This window comes from Salvelinus alpinus, chromosome 31, assembly GCF_045679555.1.
Source record: "Salvelinus alpinus chromosome 31, SLU_Salpinus.1, whole genome shotgun sequence".
Classification (NCBI taxonomy): Eukaryota; Metazoa; Chordata; class Actinopteri; order Salmoniformes; family Salmonidae; genus Salvelinus; species Salvelinus alpinus.
Genome location: NC_092116.1, coordinates 13,168,230 through 13,192,051, shown reverse-complemented (window position 1 = coordinate 13,192,051; position 23,822 = coordinate 13,168,230). Strand labels below are relative to the sequence as shown.

General features: G+C 42.7%; 1 protein-coding gene across 9 annotated transcripts in view; it reads right to left on the bottom strand.

Moving 5' to 3' along the window:
* The window catches only part of LOC139561888 (adhesion G protein-coupled receptor L3-like), a 336,416-nt gene that overhangs the window by 194,672 nt on the left and 117,922 nt on the right, over positions 1-23,822 (bottom strand). For all 9 annotated transcript variants that reach the window (XM_071379279.1, XM_071379281.1, XM_071379283.1 and 6 more), the window contains one exon: positions 35-248. In XM_071379279.1, coding sequence (XP_071235380.1) covers positions 35-248 — 214 coding nt within the window. The remainder of the gene's footprint in view (positions 1-34; positions 249-23,822) is intronic.

Here is a 23,822-nt window from a genome sequence, read left to right as displayed (position 1 = left end):
GGAGCTCACTGTGTATAGAGGTCTAGATTGTTACCTCTGGGACATGATCTTGTAGGCATCGGGAAGGTAGCAGCGTGTATTTTCCATCTGCGCTGGGTCGGCGTCACAGATCTTGTCGTCGGTGCGGCCGTAGTTGGCACTCTCAATCATGATGACGTCGGTGCCCGGGCAGCGCAGCTCGATGGGGTAGCTCTCACACGACAGCTCCCTCCTCACCACCGCCATGGGGATGGGAGCTCGACTGAAGGCTGTGGGTACATAGACAGAAAATAACGTCAGCAAAACCTGCGTAACACTGGGTATATTTACCATGTGGGAATTGAACCTGGGTCTCCCACTTGCCAACCTAATGTCTTAACCATTAGAGCAAGAGAAACAGAGCAAAAGATGAAGAGAAGGTGAGGATAGAGCAAAGGTCCAAGGTCAGACATTGGGACGAAGGGAGTGGGGCTGACAGGGCCTTTGTTGGGCGTGGGAGGCACAATAGCATGGCTGTAGGTGGTGTGGGAGAGGAATATGGAGAGATATGGTGAACGGTCAAGAGTTCAAAGCGAAGGAGTATGTGGGGAGCATGTTAGCTGTGTTCATGATGACAATCCTACCAGTAAGACCAATACAGAAAAAAAGAAACGAGAGAGAGAGAGAGAATGAAAAACATCCATCATCCGCAACTCAGGTGATCAATTAACGCATTAATCATGATGTCGTTATTCAATTAGAGCTGAGAGAGGTGGCCACGCCCACTTAACAGGGAAAGTTGACGATTGGGTCAAAGAGGGGTTAACTGCTAGCGCTCTGGCAGTATTGTCATTGTTTACCGCAGGCAGCCAAATGGCAGGAGACCAGGAGACCAGAGCCTGCGGTCTGTCATGCCGTTTCTGCTTTGCCTCTTGCCAGAGGAACAGAGGAAACTCCAGGGGTTTGGTGTTTACAGTGGGAATGAAAAAATGAGTGGGAAATGTAAACATTGGGCTGAGAGATCGCAGGGGACCGTGACAGTTTTGGATTTTCATAAACACCCCTTAACAGAAGTGTCTGTGTTACAGCGCCAACACTGGACAATGTGTACTGACTGCAAGCATTTATCATGGGCTGGAAGGGGGCTACACAGCCTGGAAGTGTGAGAGCCATTTACCTGTATGTGTTTTGCCTGTGTGACTGTATGCCCTTGTGAAATTCTCTCCCCCCTCCAGTAAATTCCACTACAATCTGAGCCGTTATGAACAATCTAAAAGTTTTCATGGTACCACTTTCAACCCACCCCCCCCATAACGACAACTGGCTTCTAGCAACTTAGGCACTTCCACTGATACAGACTGCATTCCAAATCGCAAACTATTTCCTACATAGTGCACTACTATTGACAAGAGCCCATAGCGGTCTGGTCAAATGTAGTGAACTATGTAGGGAATAGGGTGCCATTTGGAATGCATTCTGTATCAGTGGAAGTGCCTAAGTTGCTAGAAGCCAGTTGTCATTATAACAGAAATCAGACAGTTTAAGGAATGAAACATATCAATTATCTCCTACTTAATGGAAGATTCTCTCTCTCTCTCTGAAAACAAGTGATCCGGATCTTATTACATTTCTACTTTTAATGAAGGGAGAGAAAAACAAAATTACTGATGGCTGATTGTCCGTTCTATTCCATGGTGCCATGGTGCCATGGTGATGAGGTATACAATGGTAGGTATACAATGAGGTATACAACAATATTGAACAAGATACATGAAAACTGTTGCATGAATCTACTGTAAGAAAAATCGGTGATAAACCAATTACTTTTAATAAGCTCGTTCAATTTCAATATTGTGCGGCTAATTCAATCTACAGTCGTGGCCAAAAGTTTTGAGAATGACACAAATATTAATCTCCACAAAGTTTGCTGCTTCAGTGTCTTTAGATATTTTTGTCAGGTGTTACTATGGAATACTGAAGTATAATTACAAGCATTTCATAGTGTCAAAGGCTTTTATTGACAGTTACATGAAGTTGATGCACAGTCAATATTTGCAGTGTTGACCCTACTTTTTCAAGCCCTCTGCAATCCGCCCTGGCATGCTGTCAATTAACTTCTGGGCCACATCCTGACTGATGGCAGAGCATTCTTGCATTATCAATGCTTGGATTTGGTCAGAATTTGTGGGTTTTTGTTTGTCTACCCGCCTCTTGAGGATTGACCACAAGTTCTCAATGGGATTAAGGTCTGGGGAGTTTCCTGGCCATGGACCCAACATATTGATGTTTTGTTCCCCGAGCCACTTATCACTTTTGCCTTATGGCAAGGTGCTCCATCATGCTGGAAAAGGCATTGTTCGTCACCAAACTGTTCCTGGATGGTTGGGAGAAGTTACTCTCGGAGGATGTGTTGGTACCATTCTTAATTCGTGGCTGTGTTCTTAGGCAAAATTGTGAGTGAGCCCACTCCCTTGGCTGAGAAGCAACCCCACACATGAATGGTCTCAGGATGCTTTACTGTTGGCATGACACAGGACTGATGGTAGCGCTCACCTTGTCTTCTCCGGACAAGCTTTTATCCGGATGCCCTAAACAATCGGAAAGGGGATTCATCAGAGAAAATGACTTTACCCCAGTCCTCAGCAGTCCAATCGCTGTACCTTTTGCAGAATATCAGTCTGTCCCTGATGTTTTTCCTGCAGAGAAGTGGCTTCTTTGCTGCCCTTCTTGACACCAGGCCATCCTCCAAAGGTCTTCGCCTCACTGTGCATGCAGATGCACTCACACCTGCCTGCTGCCCTTCCTGAACAAGCTCTGTACTGGTGGTGCCCCGATCCCACAGCTGAATCAACTTTAGGAGACGGTCCTGGCGCTTGCTGGACTTTCTTGGGTGCCCTGAAGCCTTCTTCACAACAATTGAACCGCTCTCCTTGAAGTTCTTGATGATTTGATAAATGGTTGATTTAGGTACAATCTTACTGGCAGTAATATCCTTTCCTGTGAAGCCCTTCTTGTGCAAAGCAATGATGGGGGCACGTGTCTCCTTGCAGGTAACCATGATTGACAGAGGAAGAACAATGATTCCAAGCACCACCCTCCTTTTGAAGCTTCCAGTCTGTTATTCGAACTCAATCAGCATGACAGACTGATCTCCAGCCTTATCCTCGTCAACACTCACACCTGTGTTAACGAGAGAATCACTGACATGATGTCAGCTGGTCCTTTTGTGGCAGGGCTGAAATGCAGTGGAAATGTTTTTGGGGGATTCAGTTCATTTGCATGGCAAAGAGGAACTTTGCAATGAATTGCAATTCATCTGATCACTCTTCATAACATTCTGGAGTATATGCAAATTGCCATCATACAAACTGAGGCAGACTTTGTGAAAATTTATATTTGTGTCACTCTCAAAACTTTTGGCCACGACTGTACACTGAAAAAATATATAAACGCATCATGTAAAGTGTTCGTCCCACGTTTCATGAGATGGAATAAAAGATCCCAGAAATGTTCCATAAGCACAAAAAGCTTATTTTTCTCAGATTTTGTGCACATGTATTTCTTACATTCCTGTTAGTGAGCATTTCTCATTTGCCAAGATAATCCATCCACCTGACATGTGTGGCATATCAACAAGCTGATTTAACAGCATGATCATTACACAGGTGCACCTTGTGCTGGGGACAATAAAAGGCCACTCTGAAATGTGCCGTTTTGTCACAACACAATGGCACAGATGTCTCAAGTTGAGGGAGCATGCAATTGGCATGCAGGAATGTCCACCAGAGCTGTTGCCAGAGAAGTGAATGTTCATTTCTCTACCATAAACTGACTCCAACGTCGTTTTAGAGAATTTAGCAGTACGTCCAACTGGCCTCACAACCGCAGACCACGGTTATGGTGTTGTGTGGGCGAGCGGTTTGCTGATGCCAACGTTGTGAACAGAGTGCTCCATGGTGGCTGTAGGGTTATGGTACGGGCAGACATAAACAACGATAACGAAGACAATTACATTTTATCAATGACAATTTGAAGGAACAGAAATACTCTGATGAGATCCTGAAGCCCATTGTGAGGCCCATTTTTTTAAAGATATCTGTCACTAAGAGATGCATATCTGTATTCCCAGTTATGTGAAATCCATAGATTAGGGCCTAATTTTATTTATTTAAATTGACTGATTTCCTCATATGAACTGTAACTCAGTAAAATCATTGAAATTGTTGCATGTTGCATTTACATTTTGTCAGTATAAAATACTTGTAGCAAGCACCACAATGCAATAAGCATAATTTATATGAAGAGGATGATGCCATCCATATAGTAAAACAATAAATACAGCAAAATGTGGCCCAAAATCCAGATGGCTATGTTTTTACAGTTCTATCCAAAGACACATGCATAGCCCATTACATGGGATGGTTACCATAGAAACGATGCACTGAGAATTGCAAAATACTTACCACCCCCTTATGATAAAGTACCAAACTGAATTTAAAAAGCCATTTTGTCTCTGCGATCCCTGAAATCAATAAATGATTTCATTTTTCTCTCATTTATTCCACATTCTGTTTCATATTATTCTCTTGCTATGGAGTAGCTCATTCTCAAACGCGACGCCACATCAATTTATAAGCAGATTTGAGTTCTATTGAACTGTGCTTTGCTGAATAGCTCGCCTAAACATGAGTTTGCTCTCTGAGTATTATTGATCTATTTCAATTCACTGGGCAGTGGGCAAAGTGCCGTAGTTATTCTATAAGGCAAGAGGATCAAATTAATTTTTGTGCCATTTTAAGCAACACAGTGTGCCATCCTAGGTTGTTTGAAATCACAGCATAGTAGGATATTAACGTTTTTCACAAGTTATGGTATTAACGTGTGCATCACTGGTAACACTTCTATATATGGTGTGTACACACACACACACACACACACACACACACACACACACACACACTACTGTAATGAGTCTCAAACTTCAAACGTCATGACCTACAGTACCAGTCAAAAGTTTGGACACACCTACTCATTCCAGGGTTTTTCTTTATTTTTACTATTTTCTAGATTGTAGAAGTGAAGACATCAAAACTATAAAATAATACATATGGATTTATGTAGTAACCAAAAGAGTGTGAAACAAATCAAAATATATTTTATATTTGATATTCTTCAAAGTAGCCACCCTTTGCCTTGATGACAGCTTTGAAAAACCCATGAATGAGTAAGTGTGTCCAAACTTGACTGGTACTGTACGCAGCTTCAAACATAGGCCAGGTTAAATTGGCAACAGACATATTACATCTAAGGTATGTTAGACCAATTGAGAGAAATTAACTGTATAAGGGTTCCCATGTAATTCTCAAAGATGGGCGTCGAAACTAGCATAGCTAACTATAGCCTATGCTATCTATGCTATGCAAACTATGCTATGCTAACTCAACGTGAAAGGATGCAAAGGAACCAGCATACATTTGAAAGTCTCCTCTGATTATTTTGATTGAATTATTTGGTTTGAATAGGTCTGAAAAAGAAGTTGGGATATTTATTTTTGCACACTGTTCAACCGGGGTGAAAGTAGATTAAATGTCTTCCCGGTATGGGACCTCACATTTTTTTTATAATTCTAATCATAGAATTACATATAGAATCCCAATTCATTTTGATGTCTTCATCTGATTGTCAAACAATCACGTCAAAAGGCTACCTACGCATGTTCATCCACTCTAAAATAATTCCCACATCCATATAGTGCACTACACCCACCATTTGAGAAATGGAAATCTCTTACAAAGCACCAAAAAGTGTAATGAATGACATTCGGTAATTGTGAAATAGGCCTGCACTTGAAACCTGAATTGATGCATCCACTGCTGTCCTCGCGTCTCAGTCTTGGCAAAATGTCACTGTTATTGTCGTACCTCACCACATTTTGGAGCGTACTTCCACATGTTTTCAAGTCCATTTGCTAATGTTTTATGACACTGACATGAGGTCATGATAAATAATAGTGTAATGGCTTACAGTTTTCTTGGCATCTTTGTTTTAATTATTGTGATAGGCTTATGTTTTACCAATACAGCATACCACCACCTCTCCCCCCCGGCTCAATTTCACCGCTGCTTTAGAATAAATCAGATGTACTACCCTGACTGGACATTGACAACTGATTGGGCTATTAGCATGACCTCAACATCCCTTGAGGGTCTTAAAAAGGGACTCTCACTATAACCTGAAGCCAAGGCTCATATTTTCAGTTCAAGTTCTCAGAATGTTAGTCAAGCTATATCTTCCTCCCAAATATTAAAACAAGGAAACAAATGAATAAAAAGCAATTCAGGAGCCAGATTCCCTAATCGACTAATGTAAGCAAGTAACCAAACGCCCAAAATAGGCTTGAATTACCAGAGTAGTCAACAATTCTATGTAATTACATTTGTACCCAGAAGTGGCGATGGATAGGGCTCAGATTCCCTATCTACCAACACCAGCATCCTGCCTGTGTGCCCGTATCACCATCTAAGGCCAGACACCCACCTATAGCTAAAAAGCAAGATGGAGTCTCATTGAAAGTCCTTACTGATATCTAAGCTCTCAGTTCTATTCTGTTCCACTTTCTCTTTCTGTAATCCTTGAGGAATATTCTTCTGTAGTTTTATTCCTGCTCCGGAGAATTTCCCAGGATAAGTCTCTTGACGAGCGCCCTGCTGAAAACACAGAATTGTGGGAGAACTCGCTTGATAAAACTTTGAAGTCAAATCACCTTTTAGGCTAAAGTGAAGAATGATATCTTTACTTCAACTTTTCTTCAACTTGTCTAAAAGTGTTAATTCACACAGTGAATCTACAAAGAGCGAGTCATTTCTACAGACATGACACAATTCACAAATTAATATTTAAAAATGCAATTACTCACCAAAAAGGGAATTCTAAAAGGTCATAGGAAATAATGGTTGAGAGGAAAATGTCGCTCTTGCCAAGGTTTCTAATCACTCGGAGAGGCAGCAAATTGAAAACCAAAAGATGAGTTTGATTGCGGGTCTTGAATGCGTATTTCCTTAAGTAATGGGGGTAAATTGCATGTCCTCAAGAGGGCTTGCATGTAGAGCGGCACTGAGGCCCTGGGGTCATTGAAGAACAGCCCAGACCCTCTTACCTCCTTCCTGAGACACCGGGCACTTTGGGTCAGACAGAGCTAACTAGCAATGACATTTAAAAGTCCTAATTAATACCAAAACAGGCCCTCGGGGTAGGCATTTCAGATAATCTCCCAAGAAACAGAAAAATTGTCAGATTGAAGGGGGGCCAACGACTGCAGACATTATGATTAGAGAGCTTGTTTGTGTAAATGGCTGTCATAATGGAGATAAACACATGTCTGGTACGATTCGAAGGGTCCCTATACTGACTTGTGCAATTATTCAACTTTTCCTCAACCAGTCTCCGACAGCATCAGCTCCAACACAGGCAGTGATGATTTGCGATAAACCTGCCATCTCAAATTAAGCCCGGATTGGGAAATACGCCAAATAAAAACTTCAGTATGAAAAGTTTAGCTAATATTATGAAGGGGTAGAGTATTTCGTCCCAGGAGGCAGCTCGTTTCCGGCTGCAAACTACACATACCAAAACAGAAGGCGGACAATTCAAATTAGCTCTTATTGAAATGCATTAATGATGGATAGAGAGATGGAGGGAGGGATGGAGGGAGGGATGGAGGGAGGGATGGATGGAGAGATGGAGGGAGGGATGGAGGGAGGGATGGGCTGATTCAACACAAACGTCTGTCTCTCTTCCCCACGTAGCTGAATCTGCTCGGCCCACAAAACGGGTGATTAATTAGCGCATGAATCATAATGTCGTTATTCGATTAGAGCAGAGGGAGGCAGCCACACCCACTTGCGCTTTATGGTGAAGGAGATTGTGTCACCTGTGGCAAGCCGAGACGGTTTGAGGAAATGGAGGGTAGACCTACTTTAAAAATTGCTCTTAACGGTAACCATTTTTCCATAAAGAACAAAGAATTGTTCATTTTTAAGTGAGAAACTAGCATAATGAGTAAATTAAGTTGAGATATATCCCCAGGCAATCCAAATCTAAGGGTCTCTACTCAATCGAAAAGGATAAGGAGACTATCATAAGACAAGACAATGTGTAAGCTATGCTTTTGAATGAATGTAGTCAATAAAAAAATGTGACTCGGACATGTAGACATTAATCAAACACACTTTGCAATGCAGAAAAATTGCATTGTTTAAAAAAATAATAATATTCCATAGAACCCTTGATGTGTCTGAAAATGAAAAGGCATGAAATGCCTGTCATGGAAGACTGCACACCCAATGAAACACGGAGAGCTATCCAGTTACAGGTGTTCTTCAGTGGATCCTGGATTGACAGGCCCTTCAAAATCACACCAATTGTTGACTTTTGGCGCCTCAACCGGCACTGTGGTTTTAGTGTAATTAGCAATTAGCATGAGTCAGTCTAATGGGGAGAAAGCATGGTCTGAAGACACTTTCTGCTTGCCAGTGGAAACAGGCCATTTGTTTTGTTCCCACTCCTCTTCATTGACACACGTCTTCCAACACCTGGCAACACACCAAGCTCGCCAGTATAGGGGAGGCGAGTTACGCTTGACAGAGCTAGTGACAAACTAACACACGTGCCTCACCTGTCAATCTAGCAGTCAGCCATGCCGAGGGAGGAAATTAGCTCTATTTACGTCAGTGAATTACTGAATTAGCCCCAAGGTGAGATACAGGAGAACAAAATCAGCTATATCAATTGCAGAGGCTACATCAACTGCCTGAGAAACACCTTAACCTCACTAGACCGCTAGTTCTTGCCTGAAACTTGTAATGTTTGATGCTTGCTGTTAATGGGGGCGGGAGGGGGGCAGATACTGTCTAATGGAGCTATATTTCTATATTTACTGTGACAAAAATCGACGTTTTTGTCCGTTCCAATTTGAAAAAGGGAGTCCCTACGCTGATTGCTATAAGCATGTGTGGTTTTAAAGGTGGGCTGGTGAAGTGGATGCTAAACGTGAGGCAAAATGGGCCATTCAGTTTTTTACTTCAAATTAATCATCCCATTTCACATACAGTACCAGTCAAAAGGTTGGACACCTACTCATTCAAGGGTTTTTCTTTATTAGTACAATTTTCTACATTGTAGAATAATAGTGAAGACGTCAAAACAATGAAATAACACATATGGAATCATGTAGGAATATATTTGAGATTTGAGATTCTTCAAAGTAGCCACCCTTTGCCTTGATGACAGCTTTGCACACTCTTGGCATTCTCTCAACCAGCTTCACTTGGAATGCTTTTCCAACAGTTTTGAAGGAGTTCCCACATATGCTGAGCACTTGTTGGCTGCTTTTTCTCCACTCAGTTGTCCAACTCATTCCAAACCATCTCAATTGGGTTGAAGTCGGGTGATTGTAGAGGCCAGGTCATCTGATGCAACACTCCATCACTCTCCTTCTTGGTCAAATAGCCCTTACACATCCTTTAGGTGTGTTGGGTCATTGTCCTGTTGAAAAACAAATGATAGTACCACTAAGTACAAACCAGATAGGATGGAGTATCGTCACAGAATGCTGTGGTAGCCATGCTGGTTAAGTATGCCTTGAATTCTAAATAAATCACCAACAGTGTCAAAAGCAAAGCACCCCCACACCATCACAGCTCCTCCTCCATGCTTCACGGTGGGAACCACACATGTGGAGATCATCCGTTCACCTAGTCTGCGTCACAAAGACACGGCGGTTGGAACCAAATATCTAAAATTTGGACTCATTGGACCAAAGGACAGATTTCCACCAGACTAATGTCCATTGCTCATGTTTCTTGGCCCAAGTAAGTCTCTTCTTCTTATTGGTATCCTTTAGTAGTGGTTTCTTTGCAGCAATTCGACCTCGAAGGCCTGATTCACGCAGTCTCCACTGAACAGTTGATGTTGAGATGTGTCTGTTACTTGAACTCTGTGAAGCATTTATTTGGGCTGCAATTTCTGAGGCTGGTAACTCTAATGAACTTATCCTCTGCAGCAGAGGTAACTCTGGGTCTTCCTTTCCTATGGCTGTCCTCATGAGAGCCAGTTTCATCATAGCACTTGATGGTTTTTGCAACTGAAATGTTCCACATTGACTGACCTTCATGTATTAAATGAATGATGGACTCTTGTTTCTCTTTGCTTATTTGAGCTGTTCTCTTCTCTATACCAACAGTACCATGTCACAGCACAACTGATTGGCTCAAACGCATTAGAATTAACCTTTAACGCACACCTGTTAATTGAAATGCATTCCAGGTGACTACTTCATGGAGCTGGTTGAGAGAATGTTAAGAGTGTGCAAAGCTGTCATCAAGGCAAAGGGTGGCTACTTTGAAGAACCTCAAATAAAATATATTTTGATTTGCTTACCTTTTTTTGGTTACTACATGATTCCATATGTGTTACTATGTGTTAATATATTATTCTACAATGTAGAAAATAGTAAAAACAAAGTAAAACCATGGAATGAGTAGGTGTGTCCTAACTTTTGACTGGTAATGTATGTACTGTAGACACTGGTAGAGTGGTGGCCTGCCCATTATGGCATTAGCGGCGGCACCCCACCTGTGATTCTTTTTTAGCCAATCACCAGCCACCACTGCGCTGGTACAGATGCTGTAGATGATGAATATGAGGCTAGACAGCAGTGAATTGCCACTTTAAATGAATGCCAACAAGGGCTTAATTTAATTAAACACTATTAAGTGCTGAGCAGACCTAAAAATAAGCAGATGACAAAAGGAGGATGATGCTCTTCCGGGTGTTCAGAGATTGATACTCCACTTCAAAAAGCAAATTATAGTTAACTATGTGGAGGTCAATTTCTGTTCAGCTCAAGGAATTTCTGGGATAGTTTAGAGTGCAGTTCAATGACTTCATTATTCTCGTTGAATATACACGAGTTGAAGTCCATTTGATAATTTTCTTGTCGAACTGAAAAAGGGCCCCATCACTAATACATTAAAACGAACACTTTATGAACATTTTAATATCCCAAAATATTGACGACTGGAAAAAAAATATTTCCATTTCTATTCTCTACATGTAAAATAAGTTGAACACAGACTTTGTCAGTCCCGGTTCTCTTCCAAGGATGGAGGGCAGCCTAGGGAGTTGGCGGCTGCTGCTATAGTGGCGGCTCGCAAGAGAGAAAGAGCGAGAGAGCGAGCGCGCCTGAGAGCGAGCGCATGAGAGCGAGAGAAAGTTGGGCTTTGTTCTGCTACCCGCCACATTGACATTGTTTGTCTATTTCTTCTCCTGTCATCTCCCCCGTCTTCCCCTGGCTGCAACCATCCCCTCAGGCTTCTGTGTCGCTCTGGGGACATTATGGGCCAAAACTAACACCACCTCGTTCCCCTCAAACCACCCAAACACACACCCACACTAATTGACACAGACACACACACAGAAACACAAACACACAGGCCTCCACGGAGTTGGCATAACTCAACTTGCCCTGGCCGCGACAAAGTTTAATTGAGGTCAAAAAAATAAACTAAAAAGATGCTATCCTTGCGTGAGGGGGAGAAGAACCTGCCTTTCTCACATGGACCGTTGCCGCAGTGCAGACATCGGCAGGTTAGAGTGGTTAGAGCGTTGGGCCAGTAAACAAAAGGTAACTTTTTTGAATCTCTGAGCCGACAAGGTGAATACTTTTTTTCTATCATCTGCCGATGTGCTCTAGAGCAAGGCACTTAACCCTAATTGCTCCATGGTCGCCGTTGATAACAACAGAACCTGGTCATGTCCCCAATCTCCGAGAAGGTTCTCAGGGGGAGTTGGAATATGCACATTTCCAATTCATATGCGAACACATTTCCAATTCACACATGCGTATAAACACACGCTTGTATATGTGTGAAATAGGACAAATATAAGCACCCACCAAATGATTATTATCGAACAGCAACACCTGACAGCATACAGGAACTACATGGAACTACATTTAGCCATGTGAAATGAGACAGCAAGACTCACCACACAGTGTCTCATTTTTTTTCTCCTGCTATTTAAGACTTTAGATTTTCAGATAAGAAAGCTATATTGTCTGAATCCATCTACTGTGAAAGTTCCATGACCGACTGACTAAGGGAAGTCACTCTAAATACCATTCAGCCTGACCTTAGATCTGTTTTATACAATTCAGGCCATAGGCCTATCCTAACCCTGAAAAGTTTTGGGAGTATATTTTCCAGAGTTTTTCCTATGACAAAGCGTTCACGAAAATCCACTGTATGTTGTAGTGAATAGCGTAGGGTAGTCCTGCAATGTTCCAGTCTGAAAGGCATCCAAGCCTCAAGTTAATTGCATCAACTGTGCTTTTGTGAGCATAGACAGCGTAAACAAAGTATAATGCACGCCAATACTGACAATCACCATGGATAATAGTCTCTTTAGCCACAATATGATGTGGATTGCCATTGCAGTGTATTCGAGACAACACTGGTGTGTGAGGATCCCATCGGGTCATGTTTGTCAATGGAAACCACAACCTCATAAACTGACAGTGGAAAGCACTTAATCTGTTCTGACCTCAATCAGTCGACACTGAGAATAAACTACCCTACGCTCGCTCACACTGACTACATCCCAAATGGTGCCCTATTAATATGTAGTGCCCATAGGGCTCTGGTCAAAAGTAGTGCACTATATAGGGAATAGGGTGTAATTTAGGATGCATCCTCTTTCACTCTCCCTCACACGGATTGTATATTCAACAGCAGCAGCCATGGAGAAGACATGGATGGGGAGAAAGGAGTACTTTTCAGCAGCAAAAGGAATAATAACGGATAATGCATTTGACACAAAGCCCATATTGGCTCGTGATGAGAAACTCGTTGTGTTTGTTATGAACTTGAAGACACAGTATGTGTATGAGAAATGTGGCAATATCTTTGTTTTCGAGTTTGAGGGTACGCTAAGTAAGAAAAAGAGGAATCTTTAAATTTTGGCTTGCTCTGCTGCTTATAGAGTGAAGAGTCACAGAGGCAGCAAAGCTAAGTTCACAACTGATGTATCCTCATAGAAACTCATTTGACTTCAGATTCAGCAGGCTTCTTCCCGTGAGATATAAACATACTTTATTGGAGCTTCCTGCAAATAACGTACAGTAGCCTCCATGATAAGCTTAGGTCATTTATGTATTCCAAATTCTTCCTGTCTAACGCGATTTTTGCTGCAGTTTAATAGCCGAGGGGTAAAAAGCATGAATTAATACCAATTATGGCTCCAAGTAGTTATGTTTACTTGCATAATGAAAAACACAAATTATTCAAATGCGTAAATTAAAATGGGATTTCATGCATATGCATATATCCTAATTTACTAACTAAGGCACATAGCAACATTTATATCATATCTAAATAGGTAACTGTATCAGATGCAACTGGGTTAGCAAACTGCTGAACTATTAAGAGATTGAGAGTACGCAATGATACACAATAATGTATTGTGTGACGAAATGGGTCCTACAGAAGCAAAACATTAAGAGACAGTTCGAAATTTACTGGGGTGGTCCAAAATAGGTTGTCTAACAAAACATTTTTGTTTTGGGGAGGTTTGTGTGATTTTTTAATTGGGCGAAGTAAATTTTTTCCTTGGTTTACATTCTACAGGTTTTACTATATCATTTATTTCATATAGCCGCATTTCCTCATCTGCTTGCATGCTCCTCCCCTATCAGGTGTTTTGGTACTTCCCTTATGCCCACTTACTTTCTGCCCACTTACTATACAGTCAACTCTATCCTGCCCTCTATCAACAGTGGCAATAGCGGAAGGTGGATCGTTTGTCCAGATCTGCAATAGGTTAACTAGCAATCATACCATACATAAAATAATTAGAATCTGCACTAATTGTCTATATAAATCCACAAGAACATGGAATAGCTGATAGGCAGCGGAGGCCAGGTGCGTCATTGCGCATGAAATAACAGTCAAGGCATGAGACGCAGCTCAAAAAGTTCCCCTATCGATGTTGTTTAAGCCATAGACATTTTATTTACTATATATCGGATGCCCCTATTCCCATCTCAAAATAGTCAAAACATTTATAAAATAGTGATTCATGTAAAGCTATTATATTTAATCAATTTTTTTGAACCAATTGAATGATGTGTTTCGCCATTGTAATGTAGTAGTTGGGGTTCAGTTAAAGCTCTGTGAATGAAATTATGGGAATCAAAATAATCTCAATAATTTCTGAATCGCAAAAAGTAAAAAGATGTATTTTTGCTGTAGACTTCCTTTTGAATTGTGTTGGTACAAAACTCATTTTATGTATACTTTGAGTTGATTTGGATATTCAATTTATGGGACATTGCAACTCAATAGATGCTAGTAGTCAGCCTGAAGTAAACACTTCTAAAAGGTCATAAATATAGCCAATCGGTGCTATAAAATCCACGATGCGTGCTGAAACAATCATTCAACATTTTTCCCCAATAACCTTCCCACTTAAATGTTGACTTCAAAGTAGGCCTATCTGGCAGAATGATTTTATGATGATTTATCAACTGGGTGCACATTTGTTTTGAATACTCTGCCATCACATGTGCAGTACAGAAACATCGCTACCCTAACACAAATGTACTGTGACTAAATCTCGGCTGGGACATGCTTTCAAATGGTGCTCTCCAACACCTGACACAAATAGTGGATTAGGGGGATACACTGACGGTCTCAAGCACTGGTCCCTGTGACTGTCATTACAAAACCATTATACAGTCACAATCCTTGCTACATTATACATGATACAATTCCTACCAAGTGGGTTAACCCTATTGGCACAATGCATAAGGTATCATCTGCCTTTCACGCCAGTGACCCGGTTTCACATCCTTGTCCTGCCGTTTGCTACACTGGTGTCAGAAGTGGGATGGCGGCCGTGCAGCCATCAGAACGCATGGCTCGGACATGCTAGGGGGCTGATTAGTCGAAGGAGGGGGCTGTGTAGTAAACCTTCCTATATGAACCGCGTTACAATTCCCAGCAAGTAGATTAACCCTATTGACACGAAGCGTACCGTGTTTTCTTTCACTCCAGCAATCCAAGTTGTATTCCCTGCGCCACAGTTTGCTACAATACCAAAAACGCTAAAATCTCTCAGTGAGGTCACTAGGTGTTGTACAAAAGGTTGTTTAGTATTTTTACAACAGGTATAACTTATATTAGATAAAAAAAGTGATTTGTTTTTGGTTTCGCCTTACTTAAAAAAAAATTTGTATCCATTATATAGCTCATTAAATTTCTACGGCCATAAAGTCAATAAAATGATCCTACCTAGACTAGCCTACACCACCACAATGCAATGAAAATGTGAATTATTGTGAGTACAATTATTGTACAAGGCTGTAAACTGCAGTTTTGCACAATTTCATTTGAATGATGTTGCAAAAGCCCTGTTATTTGAATGTTTTATTCTATTCATTTCATTTGGATCAGTTGTGAGTCTACACGACAGATTAGAAAGTCGACAAAGTCACAGTGCAGGACTGTCTGGCTGTATTTTTACTTCTGATACTGATGTGCTGCTGTCTGTTGCCGATCATCATTCTCCCATGTCGTCCTATATAGTGTAGCCACATAGGCCTATGCTCCCAGCCGGCCCAGTTATTCAGAAAAGCTTAACGCGCGTTCTGACTCCTTTCCAATCCGAGTGGTTGTTCCTCGACCTAGAACCTAACACTTTAAATATCGCCGAAATATTTGTCATTTCACTTTTAATATGTATTACCTTGTGTGGCATAAACACAACCACTCACATTTTAGTCTGATTAGGCTACTTCAAAGGTCTCCTGTAGGCTACCTGCACACATTCGAAAGAGATATCGAAGAGAGATATCCGTCACAAAAAAACTAAACCGCCAATGACATTCGGAGATTGTCAAGCCAATCCTTCGACAAGGAGTAGGAATGGATTTATTTTCTGTTTGTTGAGATAGACATACTCCATTTGATTGTGGTGTTGAAAATGTAAACCATGATGAAGCGCTCGAAGTCATCGGTATGCAGTTATGCCTGGACTATTGGTTATGTGTAGTGCTTTGGCACAGATACTTTTTGGTGGAAAATTGTTGCATATATTTTATATAAATTATAAATATAGCATAAAAAAAATTAAAATTTGATTTCCCCCTAGCTGATCATTGTCTAAAGGCGGCTCTGGTCTTAGTGTAATGACACAAGCAGGGAGAGTGAGCTCGTCCGTGGTGGTCGGCTAATCCTCAACCTTCTGTTCCATAGCACTGCCACAAAAGCTTGCTGAAGTGGTCAAATCGATATCCATGTTTATAAACACAGGGTTGGTCCAGTTATTGTTATTTGTGGTGGTAATCATTATTTTGTAGTTAATTCTATGAGTGGGGGTGCAAAAAAAAATTACAGTACAAGGGGAGGGTCATGTGAAAATATTTTGGGGAGGGGGTGCATTTTTTTTAAAGCCTGGGTGTTGTAGTAATGGGGGTAGGATGGGATACCCGTATACTACATGGAAGATGCTAGCGTAGCTTTCATACAGTAGGCTATGTGCAGAGTGGCACCATTCATTGTCTCCCTCCCTCCCTTCCATCTATCCCTCCAGGTCAATGAATTACCATGGAGGGGGGGTGGAGGACACACCTCCTTCCCCCAAGGGAGGCTTTCTAGGACATTCCCCCAAACATACATGCATGGTGGCCCCATTTAGCCTAGATTTACAGAAGGTCTTCATACGTCCGTCTATATCCAGGACGATGAGGGCAGTGCGAATCTAGAGTCTCTCTAGGTTACTGTAGTCTACAATGGTGCTAGCTAGCTAGCATAGGATAGTGTAGCCACAGCATGTGTAGCGTAACATCTAAAACACATGTGCTGGGTGACAAAAAGCTCATGTTCTGTCGGTGCGCCGAGAGATCACAGCAGCGCGAGCAGTTAATTGAATCGCATGGCGGAGCCTTCTGCAAGATTATTATTAACAAGAACCTGCCAGTCATACAGCGACACGCTAAAGGAGAGAAAGATGGAAGATAAAAAGAGGTGAGGAGAGTTGAAAAAGATGATAGGAGAGAAAAAGGAGGAGAGGAGGGGGTGGCGGAGGCGACAACTCGTCGATACCTAGCTCTTCGACCGCCCACAGAGAGCAGGTCATCTTATTGAGCGTGCATGCCACGGTGCACGCAAATGGTGTGGCATTGCTTCCATCAACCTGGGTTGCTACGCTACATCTGCAATAGCAACAGCACTCAGTGAACCCTCTTTGATTCCTTTTGGCTTCCCATGTTTAAAATGAAAGCTAAAATCACACACACAAGGCTATTATGTGAAGACAAGAGGCGGGACTTTGAATATGCATGGAAAGGGATGTCGCCCTCCACGTGTGTTAATAAATTAACTGCAACGTAAAATGGGAAGACATGTCAAAAGTTCGGAATTTTGGTCGACCGTCAGACGTACACAGTACTGTGGGCATGCAGTTCACTTGAGAAGGATGAACATGAGGAGAAAACGTTTCACGCTCACACAAAATGGTGTACCTGTGGCTCTGGGTACAATACTTGAACCTAAATATGCATTTAACATTGTAAAGAAAAACACGGTAATGAGAATCAATAAGAAAAGCAGCACTAACCCACTAAAAATGTCTACACACTTAATATGAGCCCTTACTCAACAATGAGCAGAGTACACACAGTCTACAGCATGTCCCTTCCAGAGGGCCTATAGAGACATCTCGTGCCAAAACGCTTGATGCTGCACTGCAGAGTGACATCCTTCTCTACCGTTTCCACTGCTCTCTCCAGCCCATGTCACGAAGCAGAAAGGACTGCATTATTGCAGTGAAAAAGGATCCCCTTCAAGTCCCCTATGCCACTGAACAAGGGCCAGTGATCGGGGGGTGTGTGTGTGTGTGTGTGTGTGGGAGAGAGGGGGGGGGCGACACTGGGGAATGTGCACCTGCAATGTTTCTCACTTGACAGTCAGTCTTTTGTGGGATCCCTCCATGTCACATTTATCTCCAGGGAAATCACAGTGGTTTTCCACGGTGAAAATAAATTACAGAACCCCTAAAAGCCAGCTCTTAACTATTGACTTCTCTCAGTTTGGACTATCCTGACATTCAAGAGACAACATAATACAGGGGCTATATTTATCAAGCTTCCCAGAGTAGTAGTTCTGATCTAGGTTCAGTTTAGCCATTAGATCCTAATGAATACGTTTATTATTGACAAGGATAAAGACGGGCCAAGATTATTTTCTGGGGATGCAGTAAGAGGGAGGTTGTTATACATCAAATATAGCACACACAAAAAATTTAAAACGACTACAACTGACACCTTCAACTTCTTCAGGAACATCTCCAAAGTAAATACATAAATATGATGCTTTAAGAAAGATACCGGACGTCCAAGCACTTCATTTATTGTCGTCTTATCTTTCTTGACGTGTACTGTACTGTAACCAGGTGTGTGCAGTAAAGGTGGGAGATGAGGGTCGGTGGGGGAGGAAAGCGTTCATTTCTATCATGTCTCCCTACTCCAACAAACATGCAGCTAAGATGTGCCCTGGGTGGACTTAGGGGAGGAAAGTGGGAGGTGACTTCACAGGGGGATCCATCAATGGCTAAATTGACAATCTCTCCAGGGGCCTGATAACTCCGTATGGGATTGAGGGCAAGCTGTGACCTCAAAGACTGAGGGGACGGGGGTTATGGGGGAGTGTGTGATTTCGAGGAAGTGTGTGTCTTTCTTAGATCCCCTTGAAAATACCACTCTTCCATTCAATAAGTACAAAGATAGCCTCAAATCGGCTTGACCCTGACATTGTTTCAAACATAATGTGGAAGGAGAAGGGCCTCCTTTGAGAGAAAGCTGTGTATATCTTTGTCGCTATCCTCCCTCTCCCTTTTTTCCTCGAGCACAATTAATAAGGAAATAGAACGGGCAGGCCAGCTTCCCAAAGGAGGCCGCAGCTCCTCTCTATAATACAGCCCTTCTTTTGTCAATGGGTTGTATTGAATTCCCTCCAAGGCTACTGTGCCACATTGAAGGCCATCTCCAGTATCCCTCCTTCCCTCTCTCTCTCATTCTCTTATCATCAAGGGTCTACAGGGGCTAATCTGTCTCACTGTAACATTTGATCCCAGTCTTCGGTCCCAATGCCGACTTTACAATACTTCATATATTGATTCACCCATTGCTTTCTACTAAGCTAAGAGTAGAGAGAGAGAGGAAAGAGAGGAGAGCGAGATGGAGGGGGGGTGAAAGCGGGTGAGATGGGGAGAAAGAGAGAGAGGTAGGGAGAGAGACGGAGAGATCGTGTAAGCGTCTCACTTCGTAATTGGACCACCGTTCTTTTCCCCCCCAATTTGAACTTTAGTTTCAGGCAAATGTAATTATATACCTTGTATTCTCGGTTTTGAAGAAAAAAAAGCTCAAATTCTCCCTCGGTGGTGAAGTGGTAAAGTGCCATGTAAAAATGAGAGAGCTGGGGAAAGCAGTTTGGATTGACTGATTGGTCGGCATTGTCCTCTGAGCTCCATTAGGAAGACATTATCATTGTCCTCTTCAGTGGACCAATTGCCCCTAGGTGGGATAATACAACCAGCTAACAATACCGGACTCAAATCAATGCTCACATATACTGTAGAACAATGGCAATGATTTGATTAATGATATTCTAAATGTGGAATCTTAATGCACTGTGTGCCTTTTGTGGCTATTTAGCTGATATGGTCATATTATGTTGTTCGGTCGACACTTGGACGGAAAAAAGCACACCCTTAAAACAAATAGGCCAAGGACAAATGATTGTGTCCTTAAGTTGATGTTCCTTCGTTCTCAGTGGACATAGGGGAACCTGTTCAGCAGGCCATCATAGTTGTTGTATCTCGTTGCCGCTTAAACTGCTTCATTTCGAAACATGAGCCATGTGGTGTTGTTTAGAGACATGGGACACAACACAACAAACCAATCAATGATGATTGGCTAACATCTATATTGGACCCAGGAAGTAAAAATGCACCTCAGTAAAAAAGAAAAAAAGTTCCCAATCTACAGTAGCCTATGCTCTTACGAAACCAGATTCATCGAGATTCAAATGAAAAAGCCCATGCAAAGTGCACAAGGTCTAACCCCATATCCAATTTGCATGAGAAGTGCCTAACTGCAGATAATCCCCATAATTAGGCAAGCATACTGTATGACCATCAGAGGTGGATATAAATTGTTGTTGCCGTGGTCACATATAGTCAGGAAAGGGGATAGAGGACAGCCTTTCCTTTTTTTCCCACCCACATCGTGCCTGTGTGTGAATATGGTGTGTGGCGCTGGAAGAGTTTACAGGGCCAATCATATAAGGCTTTGGGAGATTTGTATAACTATGAGCGGTATGAATATCAGGCTTCTCCTGTTTGATCGTAACACCTACAGTATCCTATCCTAGCCTTTCCATTGCATGCAAATCAGCCAGATAAGTAAAGGGTTGTCAGTGTTTTATAGCTTCATGCTGTTGCTAGTATTGGCTTAAGCATCTGGCGTGTGGTTGATACACAGATCTATCTGCCGAGCTAAATACTTCATTATGCAAATTGATAAAGTGACACGCTCTCTCGCTCTCAATGCATGGTCTCTGCTTGGCGTATGTTTGTCCCCGCCCACCTGCTCACTTGCCAATTTTCGCCCAACCCCTGGTGGTTTGGCCAGGAAACCCTGTAGAAGAGCCTTTTTGCGCCTTAGGCTCGTTTGAAGGATCACTCTGTAATATTTATCTGCCCAGTCCGCCAGGCGCCACAGGCACACATTACTCCACCTAATGTAAATCAACATCCTCCGCCACTTGACCCTGCTGTCAATATCCGTCCTCATTAAACGCTATTCCATCCACCACAGGCCATTTTAAATGGCATCACCCGATGCTTACCGAATTATGCAGAGGGAGCCGCAATGGGAGGATTCCTAATTCATTTGGGGGGGGGGGGGGGGGGGTTAACCCTGCGAGCTCAAATGTCCGGCATTGCTTAATGTTACCGTCATTTGTTTCACTCGGGTTCTGAGCTCTGACAGCACTTTGGCAATGGCGGAGGCACACGATGTACGCCACGAGAACACGAAAGCCCCTTTCCACTCAAGGATGAGTAGGAACCAGGTAATGGCTCCTACTCATCATTTAGGTATGGTAGACAAGAAAAAACATCTCCTGAGCCTGATACCAAAATGCCAGGCAGTTAGAAAATGGCGCTGGAGGGGATGGCTGGAGTTTTATGGGCTCCTAACCAACTGTGCTATTTTGTGTGTTTTTCCCCCATTGTTTGTAACTTATTTTGTACATAATGTTGCTGCTGGTAGCAGCAACATTAGAGATGGTCTCTTATGACCGAAAAAAAGCTTCTGAACATCAGAACAGCGATTTACTCACCTCGAACTGGAAGAAGATGTTTTCTTTAATGAGTCCAACGCAAAGGATATAACGCTTATCCGAGACCAGGCCCAAATCCTTGTCATTCGCATGAAGATGGATTTTGGAGATCGGGTGCCTTTTTTTTTTGTCGGCGAGTGGGTCACCCGCTTCTACCTCTGTTCTATTGGCAAACGTGCAATCACTGGAGAATAAACTGGATGATCTCGGCTTGAGACTATCCTACCAACGGGACATTAAAAACTGTAATATCTTATGTTTCACCGTGTCGTGGCTGAATGACGACACAGATAATATACAGTTGTCTGTGTTTTCCGTGCATCGGCAGGACAGAACAGCTACATATGGTAAGACGAGGGGTGGTGGTGTGTGTCTATTTATCGATAACAGCTGGTGCGCGATGTCTAATACTAACACAGTCTCGAGGTATTGCTCGCCTGAGGTAGAGTACCTCATGATGAACTGTAGACCACACAATCTACCAAGAGAGTTTATCTATATTTTTCATAGCTATTTTTTTTTCTTTTCCGTAGCTATCTATTTACCACCACAAACTGATGCTGGCACTAAAACCTCACTCAACAAGCTGTATAAGGCCATAAGCAAACAAGAAAATGCTCACCCAGAAGCAGCACTCCTAGTGGCCGGGGACTTTAATGCAGGTACATTTAAATCCATTTTACCTAATTTCTACCAACTTGTGTAATCAGAAAAAAAAAAAAAAACTCTAGACCACCGTTACTCCACACACACAGAAGCATACAAAGCTCTCCCTCGCCATCCATTTGGCAAATCTGATCATAATTCCATCGTCCTGATTCCTGCTTACACACAAAAACTAAAGCAGGAAGTACCAGTGACTCGCTCAATACTGAAGTGGTCAGATGACGTGGATACTATGCTACAGAACTGTTTTGCTGGCACAGTCTGGAATATGTTCCGGGATTCATCCAATGGCATTGAGGAGTATACCAACTCAGTCACTGGCTTCATCAATAATTGCATCGACGAAGTCGTCCCCACAGTGAACGTACGTACAGATCCCAACCAGAAGCCATGGATTACAGGCAATATCCGCACCGAGATAAAGATAATCTCTTTTATACAGGTAACGAGTTCAAACAGGTGCAGTTAATACAGGTAATGAGTGGAGAACAGGAGGGCTTCTTAAAGAAAAACTAACAGGTCTGTGAGAGCCGGAATTCTTACTGGTTGGTAGGTGATCAAATACTTATGTCATGCAATAAAATGCAAATTAATTACTTAAAAATCATACAATGTGATTTTCTGGATTTTTGTTTTAGATTCCGTCTCTCACAGTTGAAGTGTACCTATGATAAAAATTACAGACCTCTACATGCTTTGTAAGTAGGAAAACCTGCAAAATCAGCAGTGTATCAAAAACTTGTTCTCCCCACTGTACATCCTTCAAGTAGACCACCATAGTCCCTATGCCCAAGTACACCAAGGTAACCTGCCTAAATGGCTACCGCCCTGTAGCACTCACGTCGGTAGCCATGAAGTGCTTTGAAAGGCTGGTGATGGCTCACAACACCATCATCCCGGAAACCCTAGACCCACACCAACAGATCCACAGATGCAATTTCAATCGCACTCCACACTGCCCTTTCCCACCTGGACAAAAGGAACACCTATGGGAGAATGCTGTTCATTGACTACAGCTCAGTGTTCAACACCATAGTGCCCTCAAAGCTCATCAATGAGCTAAGGACCCTGGGACCAAACACCTCGCTCTGCAACTGGATCCTGGACTTCCTGACGGGCCACCCCCAGGTGGTAAGGGTAGGCAACAGCACATCTGCCATGCTGATTCTCAACACGGGGGCCCAGCAGGGGTGCGTGCTTAATCCCCTCCTGTACTCCCTGTTCACCCACAACTGCTTGGCCATGCACAAATCCAATACCATCATTAGATTTGCCGATGACACAACAATGATCACCGACAACGATGAGACAGCCTATAGGGAGGAGGTCAGAGACCTGGCAGTGTGGTGCCAGGACAACAACCTCTCCCTTAATGTGATTAAAAACAAAGGAGATGACCGTGGACTACAGAAAAAGGAGGGGTGAACACGCTCCCATTCACATCAACGGGGCCGTTGCAGAGCGGATCAAGAGTATCAAGTTCCTTGGTGTCCACATCACCAACAAACTATCATGGTCCAAACACACCAAAACAGTCGTGAAGAGGGCACAACAACACCTTTTCCCCCTCAGGAGACTGAAAAGACGTGGCATGGGTCCCCAGATCCTCAAAAAAGTCTACAGGTGCACCGTCGAGAGCATCCTGACCCGTTGCATCACCACCTGGTATGGCAACTGCTCGGCATCCGACTAAAGCGCTACAGAGGGCAGTGTGAACGGCCCAGTACATCACTAGGGCCA